General features: G+C 43.0%; 2 protein-coding genes across 3 annotated transcripts in view; one reads left to right on the top strand and one right to left on the bottom strand.

Annotated features, from left to right (window-relative positions):
* The window catches only part of IQSEC1 (IQ motif and Sec7 domain ArfGEF 1), a 346404-nt gene that overhangs the window by 235530 nt on the left and 91569 nt on the right, over window positions 1–19305 (bottom strand). The window lies entirely within an intron of this gene.
* Window positions 2910–4727, top strand: LOC147528016 (uncharacterized). Its single transcript, XM_086619237.1, has 2 exons — window positions 2910–3431; window positions 4218–4727. The coding sequence occupies exons 1-2, from the start codon at window positions 2910–2912 to the stop codon at window positions 4725–4727; spliced, it is 1032 nt and encodes a 343-aa protein (XP_086475363.1).

Below are 19305 nucleotides of genomic sequence, written 5' to 3' on the forward strand. Positions count from 1 at the left end.
TCCCTCTCCTCTGGAGGTCCACCATCACCCTCTGCGGTAACGGGCTGGGTTGATGGGGCATTGCTTTCCCCACCATCTCCACTTATGAATTCAGAATGCTGTTTTAGCTTCAGCCATTTAAAAAGCCACCCCAAAAGATGACAACACTTCTCGAGGAACATGCAGCACGTAACGAGGAAAATCTGCCATGGCAGGGCCTCCTACTGCAGATGTCATGGAGCAACATTCCTCTGAAACACCTGCCCATCTTTTTAGGAAGTCTGTGGCCTGGAAGCTTTAAGATCAGGTGATTTATTTAATCCTTTGTACAAAGTGCAGCAGAAACGTTTCCATAATCAAGAATTACACAAGGAGGTGCTACCACCATTGAATTTCTTTAACTAATTATTTTTTTCTTTCTTAAACCAAACAAGGTGTGTGTGTGGGGAACAATCAATACACAGTAGTCAGGCTGTTGCAACTGGCTGGTTCATTTTTCAGGAGCAGCAGTAGCAATAGCTGTAAAGCAGAAAGCCACATCAAACTCCTATCAACTACATCCAAGGCAGACAGGGAGCAAGCGTCTCCCTTTTCCATTCGGCAAAGACAAGCTGATGACAAAGCTCAATCCTTGATCTCATCTCCAGTGTTTAAACCCACACACTTGTTTACTGTACTAAAAGCAAAGTGGACTTGAGGGCTTTTAGCTTCAGTGAAGGAAACACAACACTGATTTGGGGGCTGTGCATCAGCAGGAGAAACACCCCTGCCCAGTTGGCTGCCCGTTTAGCCTACTAGCTACACTTTCAAGTAGCTTCTTGGGATTTAAACACTCAGGAGTATGAAGAGAGTTAAAAATGCTTTGGTATGTTTGAAGACTGAATCCAAGTTTTGCCGTCTGTACGCACCCTTCATTTTTAAACAAAGGCTTCAAAACATCATATAGTAAGAATCTCTGCACCAGTACTCATTCCGCCTGTAAGTACTGGAAGCTATTCCAGGCACTAAATCTGACCAACTTATCTTTTACTCATAAGACACCATGAATTCCTCCTTTAAAGGAGCAAATACAGGTTACAGTGCCTGCTGTGCCCCTTCTCCCCAACCCTTTCTCAGGCTGATAACGAGCGTGCCTGCTTCTGTTGGCACTTCCCCGAAGGAACAGCTGTTAACACCTATAAACCAAACTCCTTCATCCCACTATTCCACGCAGCAAGCAGAGTAGGGTCATTCTCTACATTATTTCAAATTTTGGTTGCACACAGCGTTCAGTAAGGAAGGAACACAGACCATTCCTAAAGTGGCCCAGAGCAAGCCCATGGGTGCTGGTTGACAGTGACAGCCGCGGCTCAGGCCCGCAGAGGATTCAAGAGGTTTAACACATCGTATTGGCTGGTCCTCTATGGAAATCAATGCCAAGAATTGGTGAAATTTTTAACTCTTGATATTTTTCACATCATGAAAACCAAAAATAAAAAAAAGATTTGTAATGTATGCTTTTCCAAGATTTTAGAGCCATAAAGAAAAAGCACTGTAAAATTTCAAACCAAGTCATAATCCAGTTTCATAAGCTCAACTTTGGGATAAAAATAGGTAAAATTTACCAAATCCTCAGAGTTAGGTTATTTAAAATTAAATAACTTTACAACCATTTGATAAATTTGCAAATGTCTACCTAAATTTAGTATTTCCTCTCCCTACCTGCAAAATAACTCTGGAGGAAAACTACGTACATACTTGTGGTTCACATTATGCTGTGGCTGCCCCATCCCTGGAAGTGTTCAAGGCCAGGTTGGATGAGGCTTTGGGCAACCTGGTGTAGTGGAGGGTGTCCCTGCCCGTGGCAGGGGGTTGGAACTGGATGATCTTTGAGGTCCCTTCCAACCCAAACCATTCTGTGATTCTATGATTCTATTAAGCTTCTAACAATGTCGTGGCTGACTAACAGAAACGGTCCCTGATGCACACCAGGCTTTTGACCGAGGAACAGGTAGAACACAAGAAATAACTTACCGTGAAACGGAAGAAATCTCTTCTGTAACATAGTACTTTGTTAGAAAAAATTGAATCCAGCAGCAGCGTAATAATAGAGAAACGCTATCCTGGAGCTTTCAAAGCAAGAAGTGGTTATTAGCTGCAATCAAACCGTATCACAAGCTAGGTTCTCTTCATTCCTTCTCTTCCTCCTCATTTCTGCCTCTGCCTGTGGTGGAAAGAGGGAAGGAAAACTTCCTTCAAGGATTTCGCTATTTCTTACCTATTCAAGTGGTTCCTAACTTTTTTGTAAAATCCTTTGAAGACAGCTTTACAGAATATACTGATTTTTTTTTTGACCCTCCAAAAAGAACGTTTTGTCTTAAATATGAAAAACCTAATTCTGAAATTGCTTAGTGAAGACTTAAATGTAGTGGAATCTTGAAGATATTTCCACAGAAGGCTGTGCTTTGAGAAAAAACTCCTTAATACTTAAATAAAATGTAATAATAATGGGATGAAATACAGCTTTGCACATGGATTCTATTTATTTTTAAAATGCGGAACTACATTTTTTAAACGCTGAACCTTGTTCAGAATTGTAAGCACAGAAGTTTGAATGTTCTAAACTGGCGAATTTGGCAAGCGTTGCCAACAGGATTCTCAAAATTCCCAGTTGAACTGGTCTGAGAGTGGGGCTTGGGGAAAAATATCAAAGAGTTGACTGAAGAGGAAGGCAGACAAGACTGTCCGTGAGGCCGAACACGAGCAATGCACGCACATTGTGATGTCACCACTACACCGCAGAGGCATCCCAGGGAATTCTCAGAACATCTCCTTGCCTGCTGGAGGCAGCCAGCGCCAGTTGGCCTTTGCTTGCTGACCGGCAAGACGTGGCCTGGCTCTCCAGGGCAGCGGCCAGTAAGGGAGACTTTGGTCTCACCAGAACCAAAGAAATGCAAAGCGAGCTGCCACCAGTAGAACAACTGGTACCATTATTTTCTGCTCTGAATGTGCTCGGGCAGTCAGCAGCCACGACTTCTTCTGGCCCTCTGGAACAGGGGGAAAGAACACCCTGTGCTGTTGCCAGACCAGCAAACAAGGAGGAGGGGGATGTTCAAGCCAGTGGTGATGAGCACGAGGTGGAACCAGTCCCTCCTGCTTCCAAGAGCAGCGAAGTGAATGAATTCTCTTACCTCACTTTTCCACAGAAGCTTTGGAAAATGGTGGAAAGCGACCAGTTTCTGTCCATTTGGTGGGGCAAGGGTGGAAAATGCGTGGCCATCAATGAAGAACTGTTCAAAATGGAGGTGCTGGGCAGCAGAGGGCCTCTGCGGGTCTTTGCCATGCAGAGCATGAAGAGTTTCATCAGACAGCTGAACATCTACGGATTCACCAAAATGCCCCAGGATTTCCGAAGATCTGCCTCCCTGCCTGAATTCCTGGCTGAAGAAGCAGCAGCTTCCGCTCACAGCCAGGTACAGCAGTTGCTCTGCACATCATCTAACATCCACGAGAGTCTTGGGGGGGGAGAGACGGGTCTTTACGCCAAATAAGGCATCCTTAGAATATGGGAGATGGGGATGGTCGTGAGTGGTCTGCTTTGCCTTTCCTTCTCAGGTTGTTTTCAGGAAGGTTTGAGTTAGTCCTTCTGACTGGTAGAATCATAGAATGGTTAGGGTTGGAAGGGACCTCAAAGATCATCCAGTTCCAACCCCCCTGCCATGGGCAGGGAAATCCTCCACTACACCAGGTTGCCCAAAGCCTCATCCAACCTGGCCATGAACACCTCCAGGGATATAACACAGCTTGGTCACATCCACTGCATTTGAATCATTTTAACAGCAGAAGAAGAGACTCAGCGTAGCCTCATTTCTTGTGACGTCTTTGCTACGTCTCTCACTGTACCAAATTTGAAACCTTCCTGAGCCATGTGCTGAACGCCGAGAAGATACATCTAAGGGCCACAGCAGTACTGCCTGCGTGCTCACATCCACACCCAAGTTGCTGCAAGGCCGTGATATTTGGCATTATGCATTTGGAAATCCTACACTGCTCCCAGACAGCAAAAACCCCAGGTGGCGATGGCTGAACAGAACCGTCACGTCATGTTTTAGCCTGAGCTTCAGGTTTCAAACACCCCAAGAGTCCTTTTCAATATCTTGGTGCCGGTCTTTTGCAACTCAGTCTCTTAGTTCTCATAGCTTGGGGTCTTCTGCTCTTGAAATGGTGTCAACTAACTCTTCTCCTTTGCTTTTTTTTAGATACTCTACTACTACAACCCCAGCTTTAACAGAGAGCATCCCCACCTGCTGCGAACGTGCAAGAGGAGAGTCGGCGTCAAACGCGCAGCCTCAGGTGCACCAGTGCTGGGTGAACGGCCCCCCTCCAGAAGCCCAGACACTCAGCCTGTAGGGGACACACAGGCCTCTCCACCCATCACGACCTCACCCAAGAGATGGGCTGAAGCACCTTCCGGCCTCGGCAGCACCCACTTACCACCACCAGCAGCTGCTTCTGCACTTCCAGAGGCTGCCGGACCAGCAGGCAGCGAGACATCCACCACCCTTCAAGACCTCCTTCTACCACCACCCAGCAGCCAAACCCCAGATGGCCTCCACCAGGCTGCTGATACTTCTCCGTGGTTTGGGCTGTACCTGCTGGCAGAAGTCGCAGCTCATCTGAGGCCAGGGCCACCCCACTGCCACACCTGCACCTGCAGAGTCCACACCACAGGTGCAGGCAATGCCACCGGACCCCAGAGCACATCCTAGAGAGGGCACAGAGAGTTGGCAGCAAGCCAAGAGCATCTAATTAGTAGAGTTGTTAATAAACCGTTTGAACAATAAGCCTTTTCTAGTTGTCCTGTCCTGTTTGCACAGCAGAAGCCCAGACTGAGTTTACAGACTCACCAGATTTCCACCCACCAATGTAGAAGCAACAGGTCCACGAGCACTTTAATCATTTTGCCTTACAATCAGCTTAGATGTTCAGATTTTTTAGCTTTTATGCTCTGTTATAGCCCTAACTTTAAGAACACCGTTTCAAGAGAGATACAGCTTGTGTGCATGTACGTTCTTCAGTGACCACTTTGACTACGAAGTGCCGTTTAAGTGCAGGACCTTATTTGTGCAGTCACAAACATACTGGCTTCTTAGCAGGCTTGGCCCAACATCACCCAACTCTCCCAGTCTTGCTTTCTCTGCTGTAGCCCGTTCTGAAGGGACACAGCTACTCACACTACTTTGGGTATCAACTGTAAGTCATGTAAACAGATGAATGCTTCATTTGTATGCGTATATATTTGATAACGGCACGTAAGGCAAGCTTACCAAAAATATAAAAAGCTCATTTTTCTCTTGATGTGGAACCGAGTCTCCACAAAGTGGTTGTGGGATAGAAAAGGTCATCTCCTGTGCATAGGCACAATATAAGCCTTGGACTCGAAATGCATTTATTCTGGGTGTTTGATTTGAGATATCACAAGGGACCTCTTTCCCTGATGTTTTGTTCCACTCCCTCAAGAACAATATCCTCCTGGAAAATGAACTCAAGTTCATCATTCCCTTCCCTGACCTGTGAGTCCCTGCTGTCACTGACCACATACCCTGATGCCTCCAAACCCAAGTTAGTCTGTCACACTGACCAGCTGCTCTTCATGAAATATTCTAACAGGCACGTAACTCGGTCTCAGTAGCTCACCTCTAAGTCTGTATGTGATTTTAAAAGAACCACCTGCATGTTGTACAGAAAAGTTGCTGTTCTCTCCTACAGTGAGGGACGGGGGGGTGTGTGGGGACAGAGGAAGACCTTGAAGTCTTCCTGTAAGTGACAGCTTTCACCCATATCTTCAGCCTTCAAAAATTTCTGTTCAAGGGAGAAAAACTACAGCCAGCGCGTCCACAGAACTTCGCTTCTATAGAGGCCAGTCAAGTCCAACCAGAAGATCTCTTGTTTTGCCTTTGGGGAGGGATGGGGAAGAGGGGGAGTTCTCCCAGCAACATTTCAGTCTCCTGCAAGCTAATCCCTATTGTAAGAAGTAGGCAGATAAGCCTACGTGTTGCTGGACAAGAACTAGACATCCCTATAGTCACTCTGCAGAAAAACCCATCTAGAAATGAAGCATTTCTGATGCATTTGTATCCAGCCAACAACTCAGTCAGAAATGCTTCTCCTGTCTTGCAGGAGGTTGATATCCAAATGTTTTCCTCCATCCAAAAATCATCTTACCCAATGTAAAGGGTTATTGCAAAGTGTGAGCTAAGAGTCAGAGTTGAGGTTTTGTTGGGGTTGTTTTTTGTTGCCCTATTCTTCAGCTTCAAAACGAGTATTTCAGTGCATTAATTTCGGGCACCAGTGCACAGAGGACTACAGGAAGCTAGTGATACAAAAGGGCTACCTAGCTCCAAACCCATGTAATCTGAAAACGATGCACTCCCAGTGCCAGAGCTACCCAAAATACTTCAGAATCACTGAGCTCAACTCTTAACAGCGTTGATCACTGCAGCTCCTATGCTGTTAAGCCGGAAGATTTATGACAGTGGGATTTATAATGCTTAGCTCCTGGGTATCAAGGCCATTTTTTCACCATAATAAGAAATTTAGGAGCTATTTAACACCTGACAGTAGCAGCACAGAACAATTTAAGAGAATTAAAGACAATTTCTATATTTAATTAAAGAACTATCCAGGCAGTTGAGAAGGCACAACTGCAAGAGACCAATAGTGAATCTGGCATCTCACTTTCTGTGAGGACAACATGGCATTTTCAAAGACTAGAGATTTTATTGTAATATTTAATGTAGGAGACAAAAAGGTGTTTTTTCATAGTTACAATCTCAAGTGTCACCCATGTTATGTAGTTATGCATCAGAATTCAGGTACCTGGAAATAAAGTCTACTTTCGCACAGGAGAACCAACAAAAATTGTGTCTTATTGAACCCTAAATGTGCCTTTGCCCTGTCCACGTATAAAAACCACCCGACTAAAGCCTCAACTTGGTTTTAATCTGGTGCATAGCTGCTTTTGCAAACAACTTATTTCAGTAACACCTTTTACATTCTTAGCTGTACAACAGCACCTTCCAGGGTTGTTCTTCACCTCGCAACAACTTTAAAGGCAGCACAAGGCTCCTCCACGTGCTGTTGTGCCCAACCGGATACAGGAAAATGCTTTGGTTGCAAAGTCTTTCTCTTCCTGGACCTCCGAAGCATATTAAAGCAGCATCTCAGGAAGTAACTACTTGAAACTTAGATTCAACGTTATACTATTAATATCTGCATTATAATAAAGGTGAAGCCTCATTGTAATGCCATAAGAACACGGTAAGGTCCGCGCTCTGTTCCATACCCAGCAGATCCCATAATACACTTAACAACCACTTAGCCCTACGATAACAAGAACAGCATGTTTGAAACAGCTTTTCAAGTGTCCACCGCACAAATTGTACATGGAAAGGCCTCACTATACAGAGGTTCATTTAAGAAAAAAACTGCACTGATACCACCATTCAACATTACTATGTTAACTTCCAGCGGAATTTTTTTCTTCCTGGTTTAAATACACAGAACTGTTTTCCTCCTAACATGGCTAAATGTAATATATAGTGCTGCAGCAGCTTAGATGTTAACGCATAAATACAGGCTGTTTTCCTTAAATATGTACTTTGGCTGTTTTCTAGACAATTGAATTTTTCAGACGAAAAGTATCAGCTGAAGAGAGCAAATATTTGAATGGTATTCGGTACGACAAACGATGACTAACAGAACAAAACGGCGTAATTTCAAGAGCCGTACTTTATAATCATCATTTGGAGCAGGGCAGGGAACAGCGCTACAAGCAGCGGGGATACAAACCCGACAGTTGCTGCAATCAACTTCTGTTTCTTTGCAGAGATTCCGTAGCTTCACATAGCCGACAATTTTTTAAATCATCCTGCCTCTTTGAAAAAATACATAATTTTATTACGACCTCTGCTGCTGCATCCCCAGCCATGTATGCAACGCTGCTATTCAGCTCTGAGTACCTGCATCCATGGGAATCGCTGGGTTTGGCACAGCCCACATCTGAGACGAGCCACGTTAATGGTTACTTTTACTCCTAGATCTCAGTGCAGCGCCAGAAAACTCTTACCTCCCCACTGCTCCTTCTTCCCAGAGACATACCCTACTGCAAGAAAACACTACTGCAATCCTGGAGCTGCGTAGCAGTCACCACCCCTATGGCTTTCACCTGGGGAATATTTCCTTCGGTGCTACCACAGCAGTCAGCGAGCATCCTCAATGGACAAATCCCAGGGAAACTCAAAACGTGTAAGAAGATCTATTATGAGGGATTGGCATCCTCAGAAACAGGCATTCCTCCCACGGCCAGGGTACTGACTGCCCGACCCCCAGCCTTGTGTAAATCTCAGATCAGTGCTGCACTTCATGCATATCAAACTTTAATGTACTGAAGAGAGCGTGCGGAGTCTAACAAAAGCAAGAGCAATTTGTGCCTAGCTGCAAACTGCAATAAAAGTCTTAAAAACATTCCTTCTATCTTCACTAGGTGAAAAATCACTCATACCAAGGCAGCGAGCAGACTGCTTATGCATAATTTAAGAGCCTCATCTAGTTTCCACCAAGTCAATGAAAAATCTCCTGCAAACCTTAATGTCACCCGAACTGCGCCACAGGGACTGAACCGCACAATTCCCAGCTCTTACGCCAGCGCTTCGTGCAACACGAACTCTGCAAAGGAAGCTGAGCTACTTGCTTTTCCTCCATTTTGGCTTTTCCTTCAAATAAACGAAAACATGAATTTAAGGCAAAAGTAGCACAAGAGTAAATCCAAGCGTCCTACAGAGTAAACAGAAAAATCACTTCAAAGGACTATTGTGACTTCTGGAGGAGGCAGGAAGTTTGGTGGGGCTGGGAAGAGATGCTCAGCGCAGGGATGCCGCTCGGCACAGGACTGAGCTTCTCCAGGGAATCTGCCAAATGGCAAAGATGTTTATGCCATCCAGATCACACCAAACACAGACTTAGCCATCAGGTTTTTGGTTGCTTTTCCTAATTAAAATAAAAAATAATAATAAAAAAACTCACCAGCAAAAGGAGAACCAACGTCAGAAGCTTTTTTGCTATAGTTACAGTACTAATTTCTAGGAGGAGGAAGAAGGGAGCAGAGCCATTTTGGGGGCATAGTCGGGGCACCTGCTGCACTGTGCAGCCAGGGCCATGGACCCTTCTGTGAGATGCCAAGAGCCCGAACAGTCAAGGTCTAAACAACTCCAAAGATTAGAACACTGGGAGCAAGGCACAAACTATGGTATTACATCTCCGGTTACCAGCAGCTAAGCGCGGTGTTTCGCATGAAAAGGTACATTCTGATCCTGTAAATCAGCATGAAGCTCCTATATCTGAAAGTTTCCAGTTTTGGGGCTATCAGCTACTAATAGCACAGTGTGTGGGACTTGATATAAATAAGGAATTTTCCAAAACCCAGCCACTTGGGGCATGAAGCTTCCTAGTTCAGGTGGGGCTAACAGTTCTTCTGCTTTCTGTTCCGGGAATCTTAATCATAAATTCCTTCATGTTTTCACCTCAGCGCTCCCTCCTGCTATTACACAGATACGTTACAAAAGCAAATAACGCTTTTTCAATGTTTTAGCTCTCCCTTTTGTTTCAAGCTGGTGCAGGAACGCTTTAAAGCGGGCGTTTTCTGCCAAGGGGTACTCTGTTCCCCACTGCCCTGCCCAGGCACTCAGCGCTGCCGCTCGACTTCCACATCTGCAGCCTGAACTCTAACATCTGCCAGGGTTCAGCCAACTTTACAGACCAGGCTTCCTGCAGAGCTGACGGCTTTCATAACACGTTTTTTAAAGGTCGAAAAGAAGAAAAACTGAGGCTGCTTTTCCTTATTCTTGCTGGGGTACAGCAGCCCCGTGTCTCTCGCAGAGAGTCTTCAGATACTTGCTTTTAAGAACAACTGTCATGTTGGGACTTCTATAAAAAGGGCCATCTCAGATCTGCCTGTGGAGTCATCTCAGTGTGAATCCACACTCGTTTGAGCAAATCTGCCCCAAGGTTCCTCAGATATTTCAATACATTCTTGGATTTGGATTTCTCAGAAGACCAAGGAAATCAAATCCTGCACTAACACTTCAGCTCTGCCCTCCTTCAGCGTACATCTTGTGAAGCAGGAGGAGATGCTTGGCCTAATTCCACTTTTTATATCTTCCTATCGAACATCTTTGTGTTCATTGTGCTGAGAACTTGCATAATTTGTGCAAGTTCTCAGCAGTGCTTTAAAAATTCCATCGATAAAGATATGCGGAATTTCACGTACTAATTCATGCATTAAAGTGGAAGACTAAACTCCTTTTTGCCTCGTGGCATTTACAGGCCTTCACTGGAAGCGTATAAAGGCTTATGCTATCCTGTCAATTAATATATGCTTGTTTCCAAAACGAGCAACAAGTCTTTCCCACCCTCTCTCAGCATTTGCATAAAGTATTTCAGCCTCACAAATCCGACTACGGGCACAGAGATCACATCTAGCTCACTTTTATGATGATCCAGTGTTTTTGAAGATAAACACATTGCAAGTACATCAGTGTTACGAGGCTCCTTCACGCTGCATTAAAAAACTTGAACCACGCATCAGCCTCGTATCGCTGCACTCTGGAAAGAGTGCTCAAGTGTGCAGGAGACTCCTTATCACAGCCAGGACTGTTAGATGCCTAACATTTTAAAACAGCTGAAGTCAGCTCTTTGAAGCTGTATGAGCTTCTCCGTACCGAAAAGAAACCCGTACCAATGTTCTCCTGCCATAGAATGGTTTGAGTTGGAAGGGACCTCAAAGGATTAACCAATATTTTCATTTCCTGCCTTGTTCCTCCCTTGTTTGAAGACGGCAGCAAGTTCCACCAGTTTCTCTGTAAGCACCAGGTAAGTTCCCTGGACAACACTCCTCTTACTCCCTACCACCCTCCTCTGGGCTTGAGCACAGCCACTGCAGTAGCTTCTGGTTCTTCCACCTTCATAGCATCTCTTCTTCCGAGGAAAATCAATTCAGAAGCGGGCAATGAGGCAATGGGGGTGAGACTTGAACAGGCTTCCTGGCCAGCCAGCTAAGACCTATGATAAATTCCAAGTCACTGCACTGCAGTTACGGGCCACTAATGATATATATATTCTAGGTGCAGTGTAAGAGACTGTAGTTGAGGTTCAGTGGTTTCATTTCAAGGCTGCAGGCGTTTTGCAGTGGTAGGATCCCATCCTCATTTTAAGACGCTGCCTGCACCTGTCTTCAGATGATGTCAGGTCACTATGTTTGTAAAGACCCTACTAATTTGTTGCTTGGCTAATTTAAGCCCTACCTAGCAAATCAGCAAGTGTAAGCATTCACCCCACACACACTCCCCAACACCAGGAGCACAGCTCAGTGTGATCCAGAACCAAACAAACACTTGATGGCTTGTCTTGGAAAAACCAAATCTTCCTAAAGCAACCATGAAAGATCAAACTCCACAGCTGGCTCAACAGGTCTCTCAGGGCTGTCATGTGTAAAGGGTTGTCCAAGTAAGTGCTCTCTGTGTGGTTTATTTGTTTTTGCTGTTTTTTTTTTTTTTTTGTGGTTGTTTGGTTTTGTTAGTTTAGTTTTTTGGTGAGTTTGTGTTTGGTTTTTTAACATCTCAAGATTTATCAAGGAATGACTTTTGCAATGGAAACCAACACAAAAGCAAAAGCAGTACTTCTGGCCAAGCCTTCAGCAAGAACGAACTCGAAACCTCAGGTATAATCTGACTGATGTAAGATTGAGATAAAGAACCTGAACAATATAATTTCTCAGCATTTGTTGGTTTGGAGCTTCAAGGGACAAGGGCCATCTTAAGTTTACATGTAGTCAGTCACTTTCACAGCTGAGTCTAAACAAAACTAAACATGATTATCATTACTAAAAGCTATCTTCCCCTTCCTTCTTTGTTTTGTACTCTTTCCACTACTTCTCCTGGCTCATCTCCATCGCATTTACCTTTTTCTGGATCCCCATACACCCTCCTAAAAGCTCAGCTCTCCAGGGTGCCCATGCCTACCTTTTTCACAGTTGACACTTTGTCCTCCAAATGCATTTACTGTTTCACTGGAAATGCAATCCGTTCCACAAAAGTCAGGTAGCTGCCATCTAAAGATCACTTGAACTCATTTAAATAGAATTTAAAAAAAAAGAAAAGAAAAGAAAGAACTCCTCACTAAGGCAAGACTGTTTTCTTGAATTTCCTGGAAGGAAATTTCAACTGATGGCAACCTGTGACAATAGCTCCATGGAGGACAACTGGAAACTGCATCCACGTTATGAAGAAAATGACTTCTAAGGTTATTTCTTAAATATATTGAAGATTCAGATGTTGGCCACATTTTCTACTGTTATAGACTGTGGAAAGATTCATGCAAACAATGTCAGAAGTGTTTACACTGGAGATCAGCTTCTGTTGCTTAAAAATACTATTTAAGCAAAAGCTAAACAAAATTGAAAGGTCATTGAAGACATTTAGCTGTCACGTATTAGTTTTCTTGCATAATTTCTGGCATACTTGCATTTTCTTAGCCTAATTTATTAAAACTACAGTAAATCCAGCTTTTCCTATGGAATTACAGCTGTTCCTTCATTTCAAAAATAGGATCTCCAAACATAATTTAAAACATCATTAACAGTATTAAGTTATTCATAATGAAATTGATAAGATTAAGATGTTAAATTTTCATTTTACTATTTACTAGCTGTTCCACATTATTATTAGCTTTCTATTGTTTTTTTCTACATAAAGCACTAACTTCTGTGCATTGCATACACATTACTCAGCTTCAGTATCATGAACACGATTTCTTAGGAAGAAATACAAAATAAAAGTTGCTCAAAAAAAAAAAATCACCAATATTCCATCAGTTGAATCTTAAAGAAAAAAGAACTCGAGGTAGATCAGGTAACTTACATGAGTTGACATAAAACCCTCATATTCTACATCACGGTTCTATAAGTAACTTAGTACATTCAGCAGGTACCTAAAGCACCAAAACTGTCTGACCCTCCAACTCGTTCAGGACAGAACCCCAAGGTCATTTCTAAAGGCTGTCACCGGTGCATCAGCTACGTGGCATCGCGCTCCAGCCCATCGCTCACGGCTGCAGGAGCCTTCACTCTACTTTTCCAAAAATGGCACAAAGTCATGGGTCACCCCTTGTACGGCACCGCTACGAAATGACACTGAAAATCCATTTAACATGTTTCAACTCAGGTATTGGGGCCTTCTACCGTCTATTCAGAATTTCAAAGTGGGAAACATTCCCTTTTGACAATTTTAGAATGCATTTTTTGAAGCAACAGAACACTATTTTCACAAGCAGTAGCTTGCACATGTTCTATGTTTAACTTGGTGTTTCATCAAGGCAGGGACAAATATATGGTCCCCTCCCAAAGCCAGTTATGCCACACGACACCAACTGGCTGCACTCTTGCCCATGTCATACAGAGATCTTTGGGATTTTGAGACGAGGAAAAACTATTCACAAACGAGTCCTCATTAACTAAAACCATTGCTACACACTGACACTAGACAACTGCGATTTAATAAGCAGCATAAACAGTATGAATGGAAATTTACTCCAGGACACCTCAACTCCTAGAGCCCACTGCTCCCAGGACCAGCCAGTCCAGCATCGTGAACGTGGCTTCTTGAGCAGAAAAATAAAATAAATGTTGCTCAAAAAAAAAAAGCTCCAGTTCCTGGCAGAATACATAGTTATGCAGGTTTTCCAGAACAGACCCCACAGAGGTCTGCAAAAGCCCTTCCACAACAAGGATTTCTCAGTCATTGAAAAATCAGAACAGACAAGCTCTCTTTGGTAAAAAAATGATTTACAAACACCTTAAATGCAGCTCTGTGCTTCAGGAAACAGTCCATCAGCAAGCAATGTATATTCTACGATTTCTGAAGATTAAGTGGTTAATATTTGTTCTAAATCTCCAGTATCTCATGACTGCCAGCTTCGTAATTTGTTATTACTAATTAGTAACTATTACATAAAACAAAGTACGCAGAAACAGGCAGATGCAAGTGTTTGGATAAGCCCCCTCTTCCCACAACACGGAGAGCCAGCGTTGTTTTATTATTCATCAGAAGGTGTTGACAGAACACGGTGCGTGTTTTTTGATCAGGGTCTGCGAGCAGTAGGGTTTCTAAAAATGTTTTCAGTTCTATTTATTGGGAACTTGTTTCTATTTTTTCCTTTGCATAAACCAATTTCATGGCAAGCTGCAACACAAGCAATCAGCCAGTGTCATAAATATGCCAACAAATAATAAAAAGCTTAGAGCAATCGTATTTCATTCATCTAAGTTGCAGAAATCCCACAACCTTAAATAGGGAAAAAAACCCTTCATTCAAACATACTTCCTAGAAAAAGAATGAAGCGACATTCCCTGTCTGCCCATCACGAACTTGCTGCAGTTCTCCCTTGGCGTGGTGCATCATGCCCTGGAAGGCTGATCCATGGCGAAAGGAGGTAACCGACATAGGACATGAGCTCAAAACCAGAATAAACTCCCAAAGCCATGATTACCTCTCAACAGCTTAGTACAGCCCGTTGCAACCTGGGATGAACCTCTGCGAGTGGCGTTTTGACGACGTGCGTTGGCACACCGAAAGGGACGGCGTTCACTATATTGAAATAGCTGCAGGAATTAGGAGAGCCGATCCGCGTTGCCGTTGCATTATGGCAGCACACAACCGCCAAGCAGTGACCGGGCACTGAAGGCACACAAGATCAATCATTCCCCTTAAAGGTGACACTGGAGGCAGGGGAGAGGGAGAGAAGCAGCGTCTCCAGCGTTAGGAACAGACATAAATCAGGTGGTGGACGGGAAAGATCTTTTGTCTGTCAGTAGCACCCAACTAACGGACCTCTGAGACAGGTTTCCAAAATCCTCAAAGCAATACTTACACATTAACTGACGCCAAGTCCCAGAAGACAGTGGGCTTACATGCTACTCCAGCTTATTTCTCAAAAAAAATGCTTAGAATACTCCTGATAAATCATTCTGCTACCCCCCAAAAGCAGTGCTGTGTTTCGTAACAAACAATCCAAGGGAAAGAGGACCACGTACACTCAAGGAGAATTCCGAGTAAGCAGCCAAAAGCATTTTTAGTGAAGAGTCTGAAAGAGTGAAACACAACAGAACCCAATGAACAAAGTGCTCTCCCAAGAACGAGCCGGACTTTTGACACGACCCAGGTGGTGGGGTGGGTTTTTTTTAATAACAAACCATCAAAAAAATCAGAGACCATTTCAGATGCAGAGAGAACCAGTCAAGATAGATTTTCAGCCTTTACACCCAGATGATATCTTGCAACTAATCACTGGAACAGCAGCCTGCTCCAGCTGAACAGGGACAATAAGCTTCCAGCCGAGAGGGGCTTGGATGAGAAGTGTTACAGAAAGCTGTTACAATTCTGTAAGACAACAACATATACACAGAATCACAGAATGTCAGGGATTGGAAGGGACCTCAAAGGACCATCTAGTCCAATCCCCCTGCTGGAGCAGGACCACCTAGATAAGATCGCACAAGAACACGTCCAGGCGGGTTTGGAACATCTCCAGAGAAGGAGACTCCACAACCTCTCTGGGCAGCCTGTTCCAGTGTTCCGTTACCCTTACTGGGAAGAAGTTCTTCCTCATGTTTAAGTGGAACCTCCTATGTTCCAGCTTATACCCATTTCCCCTTGTCCTATCATTGGATGCCACTGAGAAGAGCCATTAGGTATATTTAAACTTTTTCCCAGCCAAAACTGTAGACTTCTAGGTATTTACACGATCCCCTAGGGTTTGTTTTTTCAGGGTCCCTAAGAAAGTCACCGCTGTTCCCTCTGTTCCGCAGGTTGATACCATGGTGGTAACGCGAATGCGGTCACCCAGCGCTGCCTGTGGACTTTTCGGGTATCAGTGCAGCAATGGCCACCCGAGCATCTGAAGATGCTTAGCTTTTCCTTCTGTCTATATCTAACGAGCAATCAGGAAAAGGAAGCACAGAAAGAAAGAAGGTACTTCAATGAAATAAATTCCAGCTTGTTTTTTTAACCTCTAAACGGGCTAGACAATTTTTGAAGTTGTTCATATGCCAGTTTAAACTAAATGAAGAAGTGGCAATGAATGAATTTTTGCTGCATAGTGCCTTTTTAAGAGTGAAGAACATCCATTACGAAGCTATAAAAAGCAGCAATAGCAAATGGTGCTGTGTTTATCTTGTCACTTGACATATCAAAATACCCACTTAGTGTCAGCATAACGGACAAAAGTGTCTACAAAAGCAGAATTTTGATCTGTTTGGAATACTTGCCCTTATTTCAATGACAAGTCTTACTAATAGAAAGGATTCTTAATTACATGGTATTTTTCAGTATTTATGATACTGCAGACCACAGGTTATGCAATGAGACAAAAGGCCAGATACGTGAGCGTGGCTTAAGACGCAGTTCCGTAAATATTTGGAGACAGGCTGCTTTCTTAGGTAGTGAGACTGCTAGATGCACTCAGCATCCTAAATCCACACCACAGCTCCTCTGAGACTATTTGGTCAAAACCAGAGAGGGAAATTCCTTTTCCTTCAGACAGGAATTCCTGAATAGCAACCACGTTTTCATCTTTCACATCATATCTGCTTTCATTAACCTTACAAAGGAGATGATTTATTCATTATAAAGGTATTAAAACGCACTAAGCCTTCTCTTATCTCCAGGTATTTGTCATTGTTTTGTACAGAAAACGGCACTTCGGAAGCTATTTGAAGTCACTGCCACTTCGTTTTAATCACTGTTGGCAATCGATTGGCTCCCAGTCAAGTTCTGCGGGAGAAAAATCACACAAGAGACTGTAGCTGAGCCACTGCTTCGCTAGGTCACGGGGGGAAGTTTTCAGGAATCCTAGTAAAGATCTCCCAGTTTAAATTTGGCAAGCTTAGTTAAAACCAGCTTATCAAAATTTATTCTGTGGTATTCAGCGTGATCAAGTTTATGTGGAAGTTATTTGACGTCATCTGGTTGGCCAAGATCTCACAATGCCAAGTTCATGATTTTCTGTAAGTTTGCTTTTTTCTAAACGCTTTTCTAATTTCTCACCACGGACACTTTTTACTATTTCATGCTCTACTTACTCCTGAAGTATATGTATCTTTCATTATTATAGATAGCAAGCTAAGAGAATATTAATATCCTGTGTTATCTTCTTTGCAAACATTAGTACAGTAAAATACCTGATCTGGACACATAGTTCTAAATTTGTATTCATTTGGTGTGCGCGCACACAAAAATCAGTGTTCACCTTTTCTTCATAATTCATAGCATTTTCTGTTTTGTCCAATCAGTTTTTCTGCTTACTATGGCTTTAATTTAATCACTTAATTTAATCAAGTGATCAATCAAATCTCAGCTGAATCAGACATTCTGCAGCACAGGACCCCAGGAACAGGATAGTCCTAGCACTCCACGGCAGAACAAATCTGGAAGTAATTTATTAATAGCTTCCTCTTTGGATTCACCTACGAGTTCAGAGACAAAAAAGAAATAAAGCGGAAAGAATATTGGAATTCTTGCTCCGACTCCTGTGCTAGTGGAGGCGTGGAACAGCTTGTATCCCTGTCCTTAACGCTGCTTTGCCACCTCTTTTTTGCCCTAGATTTGCAGCACCACACAGTCCTACCTACCAAATCCCAGCGGGTATGGAAGGACGTTTTCGGATTATATGCAGTTGGTTGCTTTGAAGTAATTACATTGGGAGGAGGAGGGGGGCATGGAGGGAGGGAGAGGGGGCTGCAAACACTTATTGTGTCAAAATCACTGTCTTAAAAATCCCCTCCAACCTTCGCACACAGTCAGTTCATCTCTGATTGCCAAAAGCAAGTTAAGCATCAAGATGCTTCAGTTTTGATAGCAAGGGATTATCCCAACTACATTGCTGGAGTTTTTTTATTGTTATTATTTAAAAAAAAAACTCAACAGCAAACACAAAGCACAGCTGTGCCCTAATACGTAGCCACGCAGACACCTCCAGGGACAGAGTCTTCCTCTGACACAGTGCTCTTAGCTCCAGGGAGCTACAAGCCCAAAGAAAACCTAGTAACTGGTATGTCCAGTTTGGAAACCTATTAAGCGCTCGCTGGGTAATAGCACTGCTTTTTCACCTTTGCAAACTTCCAGTCCATGCCTGATTCGATATTCTGAACTTGAGAAGTGCACACTTCCCTGACATGCAAGATAATACTTCTCCCCATTTTTATTTTTTTTTTCCTTCTTGTCTTACCTCAAGGTGGTGCAAGCCAGTTTAAATCAAAGACCTAGCTACAGGAACCAGCCCTACAATCCCAGTTACACCAAGCAGATCATTCCAACTCCATTACTGATATTCCAAGTTCTTCTCTAAGCTTTTTGCAATAATACGGACATAGGATATTAATTTATTTTTTTTCTTTCCATTTCTACAACTTAGGATAAACATTTTCTCTCAAGGAAAACATAGCTGTTAAAAGCATCCTAAGTATTCAGCTATACCTGCATATAAGTTGTTTTACTGTAATAGACTATTTTTGAATGTTTGGCTTATTTTTTGCTGTCAGTTCTTTTTCCTCTAACTCACAATAAGCACATTTAGGAGGGTTTGCATGCAAGAGAACAAAGTGAACAAAGTCCAAGAAAAATAGAAAGTAATGAATAAAGTGGTACAACATCACTTTAAAGAAACAGTCTAAAATCTGGAAACCTACATATCTCTTCCCCCCATAAAAAAGCTTAACCATTCAAACACTCCTGCTTTCATTTCTTTGTTTTCCAAAACGCAAATTCACACTACACCATCTTTCAAAATACCAATTTTAATGTGGGTTTTTACCAAGAGTTCATTTAAGAATCAGTTAGGCGCACATTAAGTTTTAATGTAGAAAGGCATTGTGTGTCAGCTCCATCTGCTGCAAAGCTACTGAAAGAAAATAGCTACAACTCAAGTTTTTTAAATTTTAGAAACTAATATCTTAAATTCCCCTCAAAACGAGCATGACAAGCTTATGTTTTCTAATGAAAATTATTTACAGCTTTGACAGATGCTTGTCTGTATCCTCCATCATACAGGCAAGATAGTTCACTTGCTACTTCGACAATACAGAAAAAAGGAAGATGCTCAAGTCAGACATCCACTTGGAAAATTTATAGAAGGAAGAATGAGTTTACTTAGAAATAGCCCACGGAGATCATTGCCCATTTGCTTAGCTCTTCGATTTAAGAGGAAACTCCCTGCTCATCGTGTGTTACTTCTCACTAC

This window comes from Tauraco erythrolophus, chromosome 12, assembly GCF_009769465.1.
Source record: "Tauraco erythrolophus isolate bTauEry1 chromosome 12, bTauEry1.pri, whole genome shotgun sequence".
Taxonomy (NCBI): domain Eukaryota; kingdom Metazoa; phylum Chordata; class Aves; order Musophagiformes; family Musophagidae; genus Tauraco; species Tauraco erythrolophus.

Bases quoted from the DNA above. Each gene is read 5' to 3' on its own strand.
- LOC147528016 (XM_086619237.1), top strand. From the start codon at position 2,910: ATGCAAAGCGAGCTGCCACCAGTAGAACAACTGGTACCATTATTTTCT. The intron at 3,432-4,217 runs GTACAGCAGTTG...GCTTTTTTTTAG, and splicing joins CAGCTTCCGCTCACAGCCAG to ATACTCTACTACTACAACCC.